Source organism: Ursus americanus, chromosome 7 (genome assembly GCF_024610735.1).
Source record: "Ursus americanus isolate L20-20 chromosome 7, mUrsAme1.1.p, whole genome shotgun sequence".
NCBI lineage: Eukaryota > Metazoa > Chordata > Mammalia > Carnivora > Ursidae > Ursus > Ursus americanus.
Genome location: NC_142133.1, coordinates 18,959,856 through 18,977,665, shown reverse-complemented (window position 1 = coordinate 18,977,665; position 17,810 = coordinate 18,959,856). Strand labels below are relative to the sequence as shown.

Sequence of the window (17,810 nt, the reverse complement as noted above, 5' to 3'; positions counted from 1 at the left end):
CTAGGACTGGATTATGTGTGGTGGGAGATTAAGGATAGGAAACAGTTCAGATAAGGAAACACGTCATAAATGAAACTGACTTTCCAGTGACATTATTACGTCTGTGGGCCTCCAGGGATGCTTTGAGCCCTGGCATATTTTTTTTTCTTGTTTTTGTCATTTGGTTGGTTGGTTGGTTGGTTGGTTGGTTTGGTTTGGTTTTACTCTCACCGCTCTTGCTCTCTATTCAGATCCTCTCTCAGAATGCCCACAGGGACCTGCACTAACCCAGAAAGGAAACAGTGTCAGAGGTTTGTCTCCACAGCTTCACAGATGATACCCTCTCCTGAGCCTTTACCTCTTTATTCTCTCTCAGTCCCAACTCAGAAATGTACACAGACGGATATGTGGGGTCTTCTTGCCTTTTCATTGTGCTGACATTAGTAGAAATGCAAAATGCAAGACTGACACTCTTCTCATTTTTAATTTTTAAAAGATTGGTGCTGCCTGTGGGTTTTAATATACTTCCCCTCTGCTGCTTTTAGTGTCTACTTTTCTATTTAAAAAGCTTAATACTGAGCTGTAAGAATTTCCAATTAAGTTTAAGGAAAACAGGAAAAGGTTGAAAGTGTCTGCCTGACAACCGTCCTGTTACTTGAGACAGAAGGGTTGATTTTTGAAATATGAAAAAATAATTTGAAATGACCTGTCCTTTTCCATTTCTCTGCACACCCCCCCTTCCACTCACTCTCTTCTCTCTCCTTCCATTTCCTTCCTTTGTTTTTCTCCCCTCAGCTTTCAGACCCATCTCCCATTTCTTAACACTGTCGTCCAATGTAGGCTACCTGACTTCTTGTTCATTACAAATGATCAGCTGTGAATGGGCCTAGGACAGTTTTCCATGCACAGCTATTAGGTTCTTTTGGTAGATCTCAGTAGCCACAGTGGTTAGAGGCAGGGGAGCATTAACCACTCTTCCAAGAGTCCCCAAAGTGTGGGCCATAGTGAATGTGAAATGCAAGCCAACTGCTGCTACAGCAGCGAACATTTATTAATAAGTAGGCGCAAAATCTTATAGCCTGTTCTGGAAGTGGATGAAGTTCCAGCTCTTGGCTCTCTTAGGGACATGAAAAATGTCTTACGAAAAGATTTTGCAAATAAGGCAGCAACCAGCTCATCATCTGTCAGAATTAGGATCTGATACGAATCAAAAGTAGCACCCACTTCCTATGGTTTTGTGATGATTAAATGAACGAATACATTTATAGCTCTCAGATTTGTGCCCGTTACAAATGTGTTAGTTCTTAGTACTACTATTATTGTGGCATCGCTCCTTATGGTAAAGGGTGAATGACCTCTTAGATTCACAAACTCTATTCAAGTAAAAGCAAAGCATGTCTGTAAAATATTTTGGCTAACCCACTGATCTCGAATGTTAACAATTTCACGAGAGAACCCATTCCTAACCTCCATTACACCAATTGACAAGCCATTTATTTCGCAAATAACCACCTTTTTTCAACACACGTTGTAATTAATGAGCAAAGCCACATCGTGATTGGAGATGATGATAGCCAAGGCTTCTAGATGCTACCTCTGGCTTCTGTGATTCTGGCTGAGGCATTGGAGCATGAATTCTGGATGAAGGCAGCTGACTCTCCTGGGACACAGAACACTAACACACATTTATATTACACTGTTTATGCTGAAATATTTAAGAGTAAATGACAGGCAGCCGAGCGCCATGTCTCTAACCAGTTCCTAACTCAGCTGACAACAGTTTGTCAGGTGCTGCCTCAGTTTCCTTTAAATAATGCAGTTCCAGCCACAAGGACTGACCAGCTGAAGAGACATAAAAGGTAAGCACACGCTTTATCTGGTTCATCCAGATTAGGCAAAAGTTTGTTCACAAGACTTTTCTCCCCTTTTTCAACAGAGAATCCTCCTTATTCCACCAAATTACAACCATTTGTAACAAATGTCGCAGCATCAGTATTATAGCATTCACCCCAGAACCCCCTAGGTATCACAGAGGCGCCCTAGACACCTGCCTGAAAACTGCAGCTACAGTGTCTTCTTTCAAGGCAGCTGTAAATCTTTCCTCTTTAGCTCTGGAGATTCCAGTAAAACCGAGATTTCTAGCCTATCCTTTCCCTAACCCTACCTTTATCTCCCTAGGCCTGAGACAATATAAGGCAGGCAGGAGAGCCTCTTCTTCATTGAATGCTCTTGAATTCAGAATCTTCTATACTTTATTCCTATAGCTTTAGTTTATATAAATCACTCTCCAAAGTCCCAGCCCCATCCTTCTCTGTGTTTTTTAAGAAAGTAACAAATACAGTAAATCCTCATTATCCACAGATATGAATTCACATCTTCACTAAAATTTGTAACTCCCAAATCAATAATAGTGGCACTAGGGTGGTCATTAACAGACAGGCACAGAGTGGCAAGAAATTTCAGGCCCTAACACCCAGCTCCCAGCAGAGGCCAAACAAGGCAACACTCCACCGCCTTCTTGTGTCAGCTCTCATGCTATAAACAAGTCCTCTTTTTGTGTTCTGTTCAGTGACATGTTTTCCACCTATTTGTGTTTTTTGTTGGTTTTGGTTTTGGTGATTTTGCTGCTTAAAATGGCCCTTTAACATAGTGCTGAAGTTCTGTCTAATGTTCCCAAGCATAAGAAGGCTGTAGTATGCCTTTCAGAGAAAGTAGGTATGTTACCTAAGCCTAACTCAGACTTGAATTATAGTGAGGTTGATGATGAGTTCAGTGTTAGTGAGACCCCAAATATATTAAATAAGGCGTCTTTAAACAGAAAAAAACACGTAAAACAAAGTTACATATTAACCGGTTGATGAAAGTGTTGTGACTGGAGGTTCGTGGGAACCAACGCCTAGGAGCAATGGTTCAGTGTTCCCTAATTCATTGTCCAGTAGTGACTTTATAGACCATAACTACGATGAATAATGAGACTCGACTGTATGCACCAAGAGGCTAACTTACATTTCACATATGCCTAGCACTTGAGGGAGTACAAATGAAGACTTGACTCCTCTCCCCTTCAGGAATCTACCATCTGGTTGGAGAGGCAAGGACAGATCAACATCATATACAAGGGTATTGGAGAACAATGCAGTGCTCTACATTTCCAGTCAATGGAAAGGAACTGAAGAACTGTACCCGCTAACCAGCTTGAATATGTTAGACCCATATGGAAGGAGAGACATAATGCCTCAACTGTGGGAGCATTTGATATATTTTAAAGTACTCTCACATTAAATATTGCATTATAGCCTTCCTGCCCTCTGGGATTGTTAAGAAAGATAGGAACATGACTATTTTATAAAGGAAGCCACGGAGCCTCAGGGAGAGGCTAAGTGACTAATGTGACATAACCAGTAAATGGCAGGGCCGAGAATGTAGCCCAGGTTTCCTACCTCCTAATCCAGTGCTCTGTCCGTATTGACACTGTAAGATGTCACAATCAGAATATTACCTAGAATCGTAAAACCGTACTGTTGGGATGATTTTCCTCTTCTTTTTGTTTTGAAGCTTACTTGATGTATTAAAAATGAATATGCACACCCCTTGGCTAATGAATCAAAGTACACTTGCTAAAAAAATAACAAAATGAAGAGGAAATGGCCTGGGGATATGGGTGGGAACAGAACACAGTGGAAGGTGCTGAATTTGGGTTCTGTTGCTCTTTGAACAGCTGTGGGAAGTTGGGAGACATGGTGTATTTAAGTAGATAAAAACACATTCTCTAGCATGGCTAAGCCATGTCAATTCAGTGAACTACTGAAGAATTACTGTTCTTTAGTAGAATCACATAAGCTTGACAGGAACGCGAGATGCTGGATTGCTACAGATTTGATTTGTTGGCCCCTGGATAGTGGTTACACAGTGACCACCGGAGTCCCAGGGTGACTCTGAATGAAGTAGGATGCAATATACAGTCTAAATGACCACTTCCATGAGTGGCTGATGTGAGTCAAATCCTCCTAGTGTTACTTTTTTTTGCCCCCAATACATGACTTTGTATGTGTTGATCTACGGGATTATATAGACAGGAGCCTGGCAGAAGTAGTGCTTTATCAGAGTTGTTTTCCTCTGTTTTTAAATAGAAATAAAGACAAAAAATGTTGAGCCACTCGACATGTCATAGTTTTTTATCATCTTTTGGGTACCAGGGAAGTATTTCAGTCATAGTCCTGAATCATATCTGCTAGCCTCCAGTGACTATGGTCCTCCTTGCCAACTCCACTTGCCGTCCTAGATTTTTACTCTTAGGTGTGTGTTGGCTTTGCTGGTCTCTCATCTAGGACATGCAGCTTTCAGTTAAAGATGCGGCATTTCACCCACAGGATATAAATGTCCTCTCTTCCTTGGAGGCATTAGATTTAGAAATATTTGTTTCCTATTGCTATTTTCCTTATAAGAAAGGGTGACAGAAAGGCAGAACTCCACCCTTTCAAAACACCATCATAGCTGGGCTTCTCTAGGGATCTTGGGGTGCCTAAATATCCCCCAAATGTTTGAAGTACAAGCAATCTCATTCACACTGTTTCTTTCTGCTTTCCTCCTCTTTACCACCTGTCTCCTTCCTCTCTTTCATTCTTTTTCTGTCTCTTCCTTGGCTGCCAAATTCACTCAGTTTTTTTTTTTTTTCCCCCTCCTCCTCCTGTGTTTTGGTTCCCTGCACTTCCACTGCCTTATATGAGATCTGGTATTGTAGTGGGAACGAGGACTCTTTGTTACGAGTAATATGTGTAATTAACAGATCACCAAAACTGATACTTGAGAGATGGTGTCAAACCACATTTAGCAGATTGGGTTTGAACACCTGGCAGAACAAGTTTGGTCCAATAAAAAGAGCCGAATTCTTTCCCTTTTAAGAGCTCTCAAGACACTGGTTACATCTAAACCGTAGGGGTAGGGGAAGGGTGCCATTTGCCGTTGTAATTCAGACGGAGGGATCACCTGGCAGAGGAGGGAGAGTTGCTTTTTAGGTGTTCCCCGCATCGCCGTACACGTGTCCCTTTGATGTGTGGAGAATGCATGAGAGAGGCAAAGCAGGGCGATTTCTGTGGGAAGCTAGACCAGCCTCCCTCGTTACATAGGCTCGTCCTCTGCATTGCATCCGAGCTTCCGTGATTTGCTGTTTGGAGACTGCAGATTTGCATAGAGCCCCTCGCTTCGCCAGCGTGTGTGGTTTTTCTTTTCTTTTCTTTTCTCTTTTTTCTTTTTCTTTTCTTCTCCCCCCTCCGCCCTCCTTCGTCTGCTTCTTCTTTTCCTCAGCTCCCTTTCCCCTGTTCGATCCCCGCTTCCTTCATAAGGGTGCACTCTTCCCTCTGAACCCCTCGCCGGGCGTAAGTGTCAGGAGGCGGCGGACGCGGAGATTGCCTCGGGAGCAGGCGATGCGCGCCGCTGCTCCGCGCGCTGCCCGGGGGAGGCTGGCGCGATCCGGCGAGCCGGCCGGGGCTGAATGGAGGGAAGGGGTGCCTCGATTCCATGGGGTCTGCTTCTCCCTTGAAAGGAGGTTGGGCCGGCGAAGTGGCCTCCCCAGTCCCCACACACAATGCTAAATGGATTTACCTAGTGGATTCGCGGTGGATGGCTGTCATGTAGAAGTGAGGACCCTCCGGGAGGAGCTTTAAACAATTTCCCCGCTCCCCACCCCCCGGCACGCACTCTCGCCCGAAACTCTTTGGGAGTATCTCTCGAGAACCTGGAGCCCTGGAAATCTGGGAGCAGCCGCTCGCTCCGCGCTCGCTGTTCCCCGGGGCTGCCTTCCCGGACAAGCCCCCCATCAGCTGCATTTGCCTCGGCTATGTTTCGGATTCTTTGGGGTGCAAGGCACGGCGGACTCCAGGACCCCGAGAAGACTGTCCGAACGAGGGAGAGGATGGGTGCCCTGGCGCGGTGAGGTGGCCGGCCCCTCAGCCCACCCGGAGCCGCCCGCTCCCCGGCGCCCTCTCCCCTCCCCGTGCCCCAAACTTTGCCTCCCGCGGCGGCTGCCCCTCGGCGGGCGCCCCGCCATGTACCAGAGGATGCTCCGGTGCGGCGCCGAGCTGGGCTCGCCCGGGGGCGGCGGTGGCGGCGGCGGCGGCGGCGCAGGGGGGCGCCTGGCCCTGCTCTGGATAGTCCCGCTCACCCTCAGCGGCCTCCTAGGAGTGGCATGGGGGGCGTCCAGTTTGGGAGCGCACCACATCCACCATTTCCATGGCAGCAGCAAGCATCATTCTGTGCCTATTGCAATCTACAGGTCACCGGCATCCTTGCGAGGCGGACACGGTGGGTCTGAGGTGCCAAGTTCTCGCGGGTTACTCCCTCTCTCCCTTTCAACCCTGCGCTCGCTTCTCGGCCTCTAAGGCTCAGAGAAATGGGAGCGCGAGGAAGGGAGGTGCATTTGGGTGTGTTTGGTGGGAGCCACTTATCTCTTTGAAGACAATAGAAAGGGGCTGGGGGAAGGCGTCGCGGGTGTTTGTGGTGAGGGGTGGGAGGGGCGTTTCTTGTCGGGGTGCCGGGAGAAAAGATGTGGGCGCCTATTAAAGGACCATCCCTGGCCGGGCGCCTGGGCCCCGCGGGAAGGGGGCGTTACTAGCCAGAAGGTCACTCGGTGTGGCCGGATGGGGCGCCGCGCGCAGCCGAGGGACCTGAGCGCCACAGAGAGGAGGGCTCTGCAGAACCTTTTGTCTGTGCTGTGTGTGCTGCCCCACCTCCTGCCCATTTTCCCAGGCCTGGGGGAGGGAGAGGTTCCAGCTTGCACATTCCTTCAAAGTGTGCCCAGACCGCAGTGACAGTGAAGCGGTTGGTCCCAGGACTCACTCAGCACGCTGCCAATTGCTTTTGCCCCCACCTCTTCCCTTAATTGGAGAAGGTAGGAGAGTCACCGAGGCACCCTCTCCAGTGTCCGCCAGCCCCTTGCCAGGCTCGGAGAGGACCTTTGAGCACCATGGCCTTTACTCCACCACCCCAAAACAAATACACTTCTCTTTCTTGGTGATTGGACTGAGTTGTTTTTTAAACAGAGCAGAGAATGGTTTGGCTACCCAGACCCATCTCCCCACAGATCCTGTCTGAAGGTTTTTGGGATGAGGGAGGTCCTGATTCCTTCTTACTCAAGAGTTTAGTGCTTCCCAGAGAGGACAGGTGGGTCAGTGCCAGCTGATCTAAGCCAGGAGGTCTGCCTGGAGGAGAAGTTAGAGTAGAGAGAAACTATTCTGACCCCAGGTTCCCTTGTCAAGAGCAGAGTATAGAGAAGAGCCTTGGTTGGTAGGTTTCTTCTCCAGAGCAGCCAGCAATGTAAGGCCAGGTTCCTCTCATCTTCAGATAAGTGCCTATTTCAGATTCCCTGAATGGCCAATAAATAAACATCGAACTGTTTTTGTGAGTCTTTCCCACTACCAGTGTTTCTTCTGTCCCAGAGTCAAGTCTGCTACTTGAAAAGGCAGGGTGAAAGTTGTGGAGACTTAAATCCCTTATGGCCCTTTCCCTGCAGGTCCCCTTCCTCTCTCAGACTTGGTTCAGCTTTACATCCTTTACCCCTCTCTTTAGGTAAATATTCTCCCCAGAGCAGCCGCTGCTCATACTAGGATGGCCCTCTTCCCCAGGGCCAGGCTTCCTACCTGGAAACAATCCTGGTTAGATAGGAGAAGCTATAGCTTAGCCTAACGGAAGAGAGAACAAATCCTCCTGACACTTCCTCTTTAGGAGTGGCTTAGAGACACACCTCGATGTGGGTCCTAGGAATCCCTTCCCCTCCTTCGCTCAGGCCCCTCTCCGGAATTTTCTCTAGTTCAGAGTGGCTAGGCTAGAGAGGAGAGATGCCCCACACCTGGGCTTCCCTTTAGCTGAGAAGAAGGGAGAGGCCCGATCCCTCTGTAACCACAAGGAGTTTCTGCTGCTCTCACCACTTGCTCACAGTATTCCAGGACCTTGGTGCTCCTTTGACCTGGGTGCCGTTCTCACCCACTGCCCTGCCTTTGTGCAAAATTGTGTGAGTCCCGGGGGAGGAAAGCAAGTCAGGGTGCAGGAGGGGCAGACAGAGCGTGGGTGGGTGAGGTGAGCCAGACAGGGGTATGCGAGGGGGGTGGGGCGTCTAATTGTACCAGTGGGAAGTGCTTGGCTAATCATCTCATATGCATATTAACTTCTCCTTTTCTGTGGCTCTGCATCTCCTGAGGGCTGAGGCAGCTAAATGGGGGGCACCCTGGGGAAACAGAGAGAGGAGAACACCGAGGGGCCCTGCCGCAGAGCCGGCACTCCTTTCCCCTTCCCACTGCAGCTCCTGCCCCAGTCAGGCGCCGTCTGCTGGTCTTCACAAACATTTCTTTCCCTCCGGAATACAGTGATTGTCTCTGTATGTGAATGAAGAACTAGGCACATCTATCATTGAAAAAAAGGAAAGGATAGAAGATAGTGGAGAAAATTGTATGTGAGCAGTGATTGGTATTATTCTTTGGGGTCAGAGAACTTTCTCTTTCCTTTGAAGGTTGTGTTGTATGGTCATATTTGTTTTTGAAACTCCCCACCTTCCTTGAACATACTTCTGGAGGAAGATTTCTGATTCCTTTTTTTTTTTTTTTTTTTTAAATCAGAGTAACAAACTTACCTGTCAGTAGCCAGCCTCCACCAAATAAAAGCTGGCATGAATCTTTCATACTTCATCCCTTTCCTTCCTTGAACAGAGGGAATTAACTCTGGCTAGAGAACAATCAAGGAACATTACGGATGAAATAAGCCTCTGGGAGGGGGGATGGAGAGATGTAGGTGGGAATGCAGAGGGGCTGAGAGCAGGGCAGGCAGGGTGGTGGCTTAAAAGAAACCTAGTAAGAAATGGGTGATGTTGAATTTGTTGGGTAAGTAAATTGCCTGAAATTTCGGCTAATTAGGCTAAGGACCCACAAGGAAATAATCTTTGAGCCTAACAGACGAGGGTGAAGGGGAAGAGCAAAGGTGAATGACAATACGATAAATCCCTAGCTAAAAATGAAGGCAGGTGTAAATGAGGTTTAGTTCAAAATTTGAGACTCCTGAAAACATACATATGTTGATGAACAGATGAGCCAGCCTGGTTTTTTGTATTAGAATTTCTTGGAATCATAACCTTTTTTTTCTCATAATGGGGAAGGAGTGTAAATGCTTGAATGTGTAAAAGAAAAATCATGTATGGTGTATTTTAGGGAATAAAATCGAGCCTACCCTCTGTGTTTTGAAAACTGCTGGGTTGACTATCCAGGTTCATTCTTCTTCATTTTCTCATCTTGCCATGCTTCATTTGCACTATTATGAGGTGTCACTTACAAGGATTGCAGGGTGCTGAAAGCGCTCGTGGCTACCCTGAGCATCTTTGTGCAAGCTGACCAAAAAATGATGAGGATTTTTTTTAAATGCATATGAAAAGCAGGTTTTGAGATCAACGCAGAATCCATTTTATTTTGCACGTACTTAAAAATGTAAGTGATGAGAACACCTCCATAAAAAATTATATTTTTATTTAAAAAACCAGAGAATTGTATGACTGTAAGTGATGAAAAGCAAGCCTGCTTATAATTAAGAATGCTACTTAAATCCAGCAAGAGTTCAGAATAGACTAGTGTGTTCAGTTAGTATTTCTTCAGCAAACTGCTGTATGTGCCAAGCATAGAATGATGTCAGTGCAGTGCTTGGGTTCCCATCTCTTCTCCTGGTTTTCCTAAGAACCTCTACATACTTTCAGAAATTAGTTTAGAGCCTCTCAGTAGTTTCAGGAGATAAAGGAAGGAGAAAGCCATCGTATAACTGAGCACACCGGGGCTAGCCATTCTCCTCCCACAAATATGAGCTCCGGAAATTATACTGTCATGATTAGCTTATAATATTAAAGGGCAAAAGGGCTTTCCCAGAAGGGAATGTTAACAGATTTTGAAAGTGTGGTTTGTAATTGAAGCAGCCCAATGCTGTTATATAAGAATAATAATTATATCTTGAATTTATAACATTTCTCTTTCTGGGGCACTTCTGTACATAAACTAACTTCTAAGAGGAGCTGTTGGTTTTGGAGGGAGTTAGAATAACATTTTCCTGGTAAGGCTACTGAGGCATATCATAGGTGCACCGAAAAATGAAGCCAAATCTCTGATCAAAGTCAAAGAGGAGTTAGAATCAAGGTTTCATGGCCCAAAGCCCAGAGCAGCTGAAATGGTCCACCATGTGCGTTAGTGGTTGATGTCTTGGAGAAGAAATCATTACAAGGACCAAAGCCTAGCATTTTGCTTGCAACATGTATTAACAATAATGAATACTGTAAGAGAGGCTGGTGGCCACCTCACTGATGTCCCACCGCTCACTTCATTGATTCTGCTGAGGAGGGTTTTGTTTTTCTTTCGTTTTTCTGAGACATAAGTTGCTGTATGATACAGCGATCCCTTTGCTCCTTTGTCTAGGAACCAAGAGAGTTAGCAAAACCTTTTGCAATATACTTAGTGTTGAAGAAAAATTTAGCCTTGCTGGTAATTAATTCATATGTGTGACCCAGAACGTTTTTGGCTGTGAGTATTCAGCTGAAATAGACATTTCTACCCAATACCTCTTTCTTACATTGGCTTCTTGAACAAAAATATGCATCACTGCAATGCTATTTTAGATAAGATGGTCGGCTAATATTTCTAGAAGTTTTGAATCCATCATGGGCCAAGTAGTCCAAGACTCTCAGCTAATTTTTGGTCGCCCCCATCTCTAATATATTTATTTTTTTAGATTGTCCATCCGTTCTTGAAGAAAGTATGTAGTATATGTGTGTTTCTGTGTCCGTGCATCAGATACTATGGAAGGCCAGATAATAATCGGGATAATGGGAATAAAGGTAAGAGGAGCAAGGTCCCCAAGGCAGGACCATCAGAACGTTTGCAATCCAGTTCTAAAAATCCAAGCTATTGTTAGAAAGGAGTTAATCTTTAGGCAAAGAAACAAAACTTGTTCTGTAAAAACAAGTAGCCTCTGAGCATAAATGCAAAAAACAGGTTTATGTGTGTGTAGCAGTTATCTGGGACTCAACATGAAATGATCTGATAAAAACATCAACATAGCGGATTTTATCTACATTTTGTTATATTGTCCCTTAATATTAATGTTCTAGAAAGAGCTCCTTGCACAATTGCTTTTCACTGAGTTGCATTTATTTCTTCTAACAAAACATAAAATCTTTTATTTTTTAAATAGAGATAAGTCCAGTTTTACAAATGTATTTAAGACAGGGACTTCATTAACTTAAATTCAGACTACTATAAAAACAATTGGGGCAACTTGGTCTGGTGAAGATAATTCACAGATGCATATCTATGTGAAAATTTGGCCACTGCCACTTATTAGCAGTATATAAGTTGACTAAACTACTTATCCTCACTAAAACTGTTTCCTCAATCCATAAAATGAAAATATGAGTTGTATCTTAGTGAAGAATAAATGAGACCATGGATTTGATGAGAGCCCAGACTATAATAGGGCCCAAATAAATGTTTATTTAAAAAAAATTAGACATTTAGTTCATTTACACATCTTGGCTATTTTGAGGAGTGCTCCAATGAACATAGGAATGTGAATATCTCTTCAGAATCCTGATTTTAGATCTTCCAGATAAATGTAAAGAAGTGGGATTGCTGGATCTTATGGTAGTTTTTTGGTTGTTGTTGCTTTGTTGTGTGCGTGTGTGTATAGGTGTGTTCTTCTTTTAAAGAAATTCTGTTTTTCATAATGGCTGCACCATTTTGCATTCCTACCAACAGTATACGGGGTTCCAGTTTCCCCATATCCTCGTCAAAATTTGTCGTCTTTTTGATAATAGCCATCTGAAAAGGTATAAGGTGATCTCTCATTGTGGTTTTGATGGAATGGATTAAGAAAACGTAGTACACGCAGATAATGGAATATTATTCAACCTTAAAAAGAAGACTATGCTTCTGCAGTATATCATGGGTGAACCTTGAGGACATTATGCTGAGTGAAATAAGCCAGTCACAGAAAGACAAATGCTCCCCTTACATTAGAGGTATCTAAAACAGTCAAACTCATAGAATGAGGGAAGGGAATGGTGGTTGCCAGGAGCTGGGGACAAGAGGAAGTGGGGAGTCACTCATCAGCAGGCATAAGGTTTCAATTGTACACAAGATGAGTAAGATCCCACGTATCTGCCGTACAGCCTTGTGTTTAGAGTGACAATACTGTATTGCACACTTAAACATTTGTGAAGCAGGTAGGTCTCATGATAAGTGTTCTTACCATTTACAATCAAATTTTTAAAAAATTAGAAGAGCTTTCAGAGAGAAGACACATGAGGTGGAAAAAACAGACTTGAAACCGGGAGACTTGGGTTCTAGTTCTGATTCAGCCGGTTATGCTGTTCATCCTCAGAAACAGCTGTCAGTGCCTCATTTTACACACACCCCGTTTCTCTTCTAAATGAAAGACACAATCGGTTTTCTGATGTGCTATGACCTTAACGATAATGTCAAACATGGCTTTTTATATTGTTTTGTCATTCATATGTATAATGTTTTAATTGGACTAAGATCAGTTCCAACTTTCAGTTCTAAGTTTCCTTTGATAAAAAGAATCTCTTAAAATCCTCATACTCCTGTTGTCTTTTCCCAGAGGCTTATTGATTCTAAACATACTGTAACTGTAACTGGAGATATTTTTGCAAAGATTGTATTTAGGTCCCTTAAGCCATCTAGTTGTCCTCCTCATTACTTAGAGGTGGCTTACTTAGGTTCACAGGAACCATGGGGCAGGGGGTGGGCAGGCTCAGGTACTTGCCTAAGACTTGCCACTCACCTGAGGTCCTAAGGAGTATGTCTTAGAGAAGCACCTGCTTCCTTTGCTTGGGCTTTTTGCCCAGTTCTTTTGGGTCTGTGTGGGCTGTAGAATATCTTCCTGCACAGAAATTGGTAATAGCCTTTTAAATATTCCTTTCTCTCACAAAATGCAAGATCTTTTTCAGCGTTGATCATATAACAATGAAGTCCCTCAAGCTTTAGACAGAAACTTAGCAAAAACAGCTATATTTTAAGTATATATTTCCACAGAGCCCTCATGTAAAGTGTCTCATTTAATCATCATCATAACCCTGGCAGGGCTTATGATCACAATTTTGCTGACAGGGAAACAGATTTAGAGAGGCAATGATTCTGCCAGGGTCACTTAATTAATAAGTATCCGCAGTACTTTTGCTTTTCCAGTACAATATGATAAGAGGCAAGGGTTTTTTGGGTTTTTTTTGCTTTTTTTTTAATACTGCACTTAAATTTAGAAGACCTGAATTTTGTCCCAGTATCGTCATTTTCCAATTCACTTCTCAAAAAAAAAAAAAAAAAAGTTTCTTCATTAAGAATAAAATTGGCCAAGGAAAGGTAGCTAACCAATACAGTTATTGAGAATTGTAAGTGACTATGTATGTGAAATTTGTATCTCCATTCTAGTGGAATATATTTTAATTAATACTACATTTATATGTTTAGCTAAAAATAGGTAGTATGATGGGTATGGATTAATAAATAAGGGGCATTTTCAAATTCAAAGCATTATACTCAGGCAGTGATAAATAACAGTATTAATTAAGTAATGACAATTATAATAAAATATATTATGACTAAAGGATGATTCCTAAGCAGGCTTTGTGTTAAACACCAAGTATACAGGCAGATAAGAAGAAACTGCTGTGTCTGTCATTTTTGTGAACTTGGTATCTGCAGGATTTTTGCATTGGAACTGACGTAGTGGAGAAAGGTATTTCTCCAGTGTGCTTCCAAGATACGTGGTTATGTACATATTAATTTTACATGAAGCTTGTATGAATCTGGTAACCGTGTGTGCGTGTGTGTGCGTGTGTGTGTGTGTGTGTGTGTGAGAGAGGGAAAGTGAAAGTATTACACCCCTTTTAGTAATGGGATCTCCAGTTTAAATGTATTATGTAATGTGACCCACATTATGGACTTTGTATATGTTCATGTATTTTTTTTTCCATATAACTATACTGGTGAGAAAAAGTATTATGAAATACCTCTGAAAATTAGCAACTAGAAATAAGACGTGTAGGGGCGCCTGGGTGGCACAGTGGTTAAGCGTCTGCCTTCGGCTCAGGGCGTGATCCCGGCGTTATGGGATCAAGCCCCACATCAGGCTCCTCCTCTATGAGCCTGCTTCTTCCTCTCCCACTCCTCCTGCTTGTGTTCCCTCTCTCGCTGGCTGTCTCTATCTCTGTCGAATAAATAAATAAAATCTTAAAAAAAAAAAAAAAGAAATAAGACATGTAAGTAAATGGTAAAGAAGTGATTTTTAATGTGTGGTAAAATACAAGGCAGTGACATTTACTGACTTGGACATCGGTTCTGCACAGTTATTTTGATTATGTGAGTTGCCATTGGACTAACATTGGTACATGTAATTATTTATGTGATTCAGCCTGTCTTGGCTATTAGTTACCATCTGGTCATCATGGCATATTTTTCTAGATGACTACAGGATTCAGGGCTGCTAAACAGAAGTGGTATTTTTGATGCTTCATAGAACTGAGATGATTTTGGATTCTGAAATGTCTAATTTTACTTTAAAGTTGAATTATCTAAAGGGTGGATAAAGCATAAAGCATATCACTCTGAGTGATTGTGATGCTGTTCTAAAAAAAATACTCTCAGGGCAAATAGGGAAGTTCAGTGTCATAGAATTCCAGGAGTATCCACGTAGCACTTTTATTTGGGTACGCAGCAGGATGTTTAAAGAAGTGTGTAGCTTTCCTAATGAACTACCTTTTCCGATTTTTTAACATCTTGCTTTTGTTAATTTGATAAATGCTCTAGTTTGTATCTATGCCCTTGTATATGTCATTACCTTTTCATTATCAAGTACTACAATCTGGCATAGAGTAATAGTACTGGAGCATGACGAGTTTAAATACCACGAAACTTTTGCCTAGAAGGTGTATTATAGAAATTTCACATTGACTTCCAAGAGTCTTGCCATGTTGGGCTAGTCATGCTTAACATACTCATTGAAAATTGATCATTTTCTGCATTACCCCTTTCCAAAGTTGAAGTAATGAAACTTTCCTCAACACTCTAGACTTAACTTCCTTGAAGTGTACTTTTAACATTTTCAAAATTGCAATACACTGTATCAATCATTTTCCTTGGCTACTGTCAGAGTGGTAACATATGCTGGAGTAAGAAGAACAATAAATATATCTCTGTCAGCACAGTGGCTAATTGGACATGCTGTTATATATGCAAATAATGTATTTGGTTTCTCCATTTATTCTTCTCCTTGGTACTTGTCCTAAATGTGATAATAGAAGTTTTGATTCTGCAATGGACAACTTAAACCGTAATCAAAAGTAGAATGATGCTGATGGATTTCTGATAAACATCTTTTTACAAAAGCCTATGTTTTTGTATATGCACAAGGTATCGATTGTCTGGGTGCCTTTGTAATGATTGAAATATATGATAGTAGTCTATTTGTACTTGCCAGTAATAAAAACTTTGCCTCAGTAATCTTTTAAACATAAAACTTTGCTTTTACTTTTTAATAAAATAATTTTAATTATCTTTACAAGAGAAATTAACTCAGCTCTTGCCTTATAGTAAGGAAATGACTTAAATACTGTTTAGGTATTTCAATGTTTCTTATTCCATCCCAATAAAAAGACTATGCAGAGGAAGAACTAGGACTATGAAAGTGGTAGTAAATGGCCAATTACGTCATTTACTTATTGACTAATCACTTAGTGCCTGTTATATATCAGGTGCTGTTCTAATCCCTTAACAAAATAGCAACTCATTTAATCCTCAGCACTTGTGCAGTAGGTTATATCAATCTCCCATTCTACACAGAAAGATATTAAAGCACACCCAGGTTAAGAAACGACAAGTTTATAAAAGCTAAATTTCTGGGGCCTGGAATTAAACCCAAGCAGGCTCACTCGGAAGCCCATGCTCTTAACCCCTACTTTTTGCTCCAAACAAATGTAATTTGTCTTGACTGAGCATTTTGTTTTCTCCTCCAGCTCTTATCACCAGCAGTACATAGGGGACCAACCAAGGATGACTATCTGGATTTACTTTGTTTAATTTCCAGTTAGTCATTCGCTGAAGGTTTAGACCCTCATCCTTATTTTCCAATTTGTTTTTAAGCAACGTGTTTTTTAACTACACATGGCGCCAAGAGGCTTCTTTGCGCCTCCCTTCCTCATCACTTTATTCGTTTTGACTAACTTATTAATCTCAGTATCCACCACCGCATCAAGAGTAAAGGAGTGATTGATTTAAGATGTTTATTAATGTTTATTAACTTCTTTCATTCTAGTTGGCAAATACATTCCCCACCAAATTGATAGATCTGCTGTAATAATAGAGTACTTTGCGAGTGCAGCCATGATTTACAATTAAAAATGAACAGTTGCATTTTATCTGATTATGTGTTTATAGTCTTATGAGATGAAAAGAATCCTTCTATAAATGGTTAAAAAAATTGTATAGTTTTAAAGGCAGGGTATAGAGAAAAGACTGACAATTAATGAACTACTTTGAGTATTTATCCTGATTTTAATTATGGTTTCTTAAGTATGAAATCTTGAATATTTTAAAAATCAAATTGTGTTGGTTATATATGCATGGTATTATATGACTACATAAAAAATTTAAGCATTATTTCTACTCATTTCTAATTAGGCTGTAAGTTGGGGCATCATTCAGAAAAGGTGGTAAATTTGCTTTGAAGTTTGAGTCTCTTAGCTACATTTTTCTTAAAGATTTTTTTGTTTGTTTATGTTAACACCCCAGAAATTCTGGGAATTCTGTAGCAAGAGAAAGGATTACTCTTTTGGGTCTCCTTGTATCCACTGACTTTGGGCAAGTTTCTAAACCTTTCTATGCCTCAAGAGTAAAATTTTACTCCTCAAGAGTAAAGTAGAGCCTATAATCTCTACTCTGTAGTGTTGTTGTGAAGACAACTTTATGTAATCATCTGGCACAGGGTCTGATAAATCGTGGCTGCTTTTCAGCTAGTAGATTAACCTTTCTCCAACAGTGGGTCTTCTTGGCTCTGGACTCCATTAAGGAAAAATCCAGGAAGGGTTGAAGTTAGTTATAAACATGACTATCCTCAGAGTCTTTTAAAATTGTTTGTCTTCTCATCATGCCAGAGTGACTTGCGGGATTACTTACATAAAGACAAGGGGTTGAAATCGAGATCCTTTCTTGGTATTTGATTCATCCAAGAAAGGATAGCACAGATATTAACAAGAGGATACTATACATAAACCCAACAGTTTTTATGCCCTCTTTCCCTTTGGGAGTTAAACCAGGACACCTGTATCAGGGCTAAACCATAAAGGCTATTGGTGCATCTTAGTGTGGGACTTTTGTTTTCTTTAGAAGTTTCTTTTTGAATTTAGATTGGGACTCCTTAAATTTGGGTAGCAGAGGAGAGAACATTGATGAGGAGAAACTTTGGAAAATGATTCTATGTGTTGTGTTTTGTTTTGTTTTGTTTGTTTGTTTTGCCTAATCAGCCTCTGAAAATGTCAGCAAATGCAAAGCCAGCTTTACCTGGCTATATTACAACTGAAAGAGATTTCGGTAAGAGAAACAGCATTTCCTGGCTCAGAATCGCTATGTCACTTCTTTTAGACTGTGCCCACTTTGCTTATGCAATAGCCAAATGCTGAGAGAATAGCATTTAAACAGAGCATAAGCATTTGAGAATACTAAATCAAATGAAAATGCCCAGCAACCGTAATTTAATCACCTATTTTGAAAGATAGCTAGCCAATTTCCTAAAATAAATGAATG

The 17,810-nt window shown here is 42.0% G+C and overlaps 1 protein-coding gene across 13 annotated transcripts in view; it reads left to right on the top strand.

Annotated features, from left to right (window-relative positions):
- The window catches only part of NRXN1 (neurexin 1), a 1,098,989-nt gene that overhangs the window by 675,120 nt on the left and 406,059 nt on the right, over positions 1-17,810 (top strand). For 2 of the 13 annotated variants that reach the window (XM_087863387.1, XM_087863386.1), the window contains exon 1: positions 5,132-6,279. The exons of 9 other annotated variants lie outside the window; for them this stretch is intronic. In XM_087863387.1, coding sequence (XP_087719513.1) covers positions 6,024-6,279 — 256 coding nt within the window. In that variant the 5' untranslated portion in view covers positions 5,132-6,023. Of the gene's footprint in view, positions 1-5,131; positions 6,280-17,810 lie in introns of those variants that run through there. 2 more of the 13 variants (XM_045787959.2, XM_045787960.2) reach the window with 2 other exon arrangements.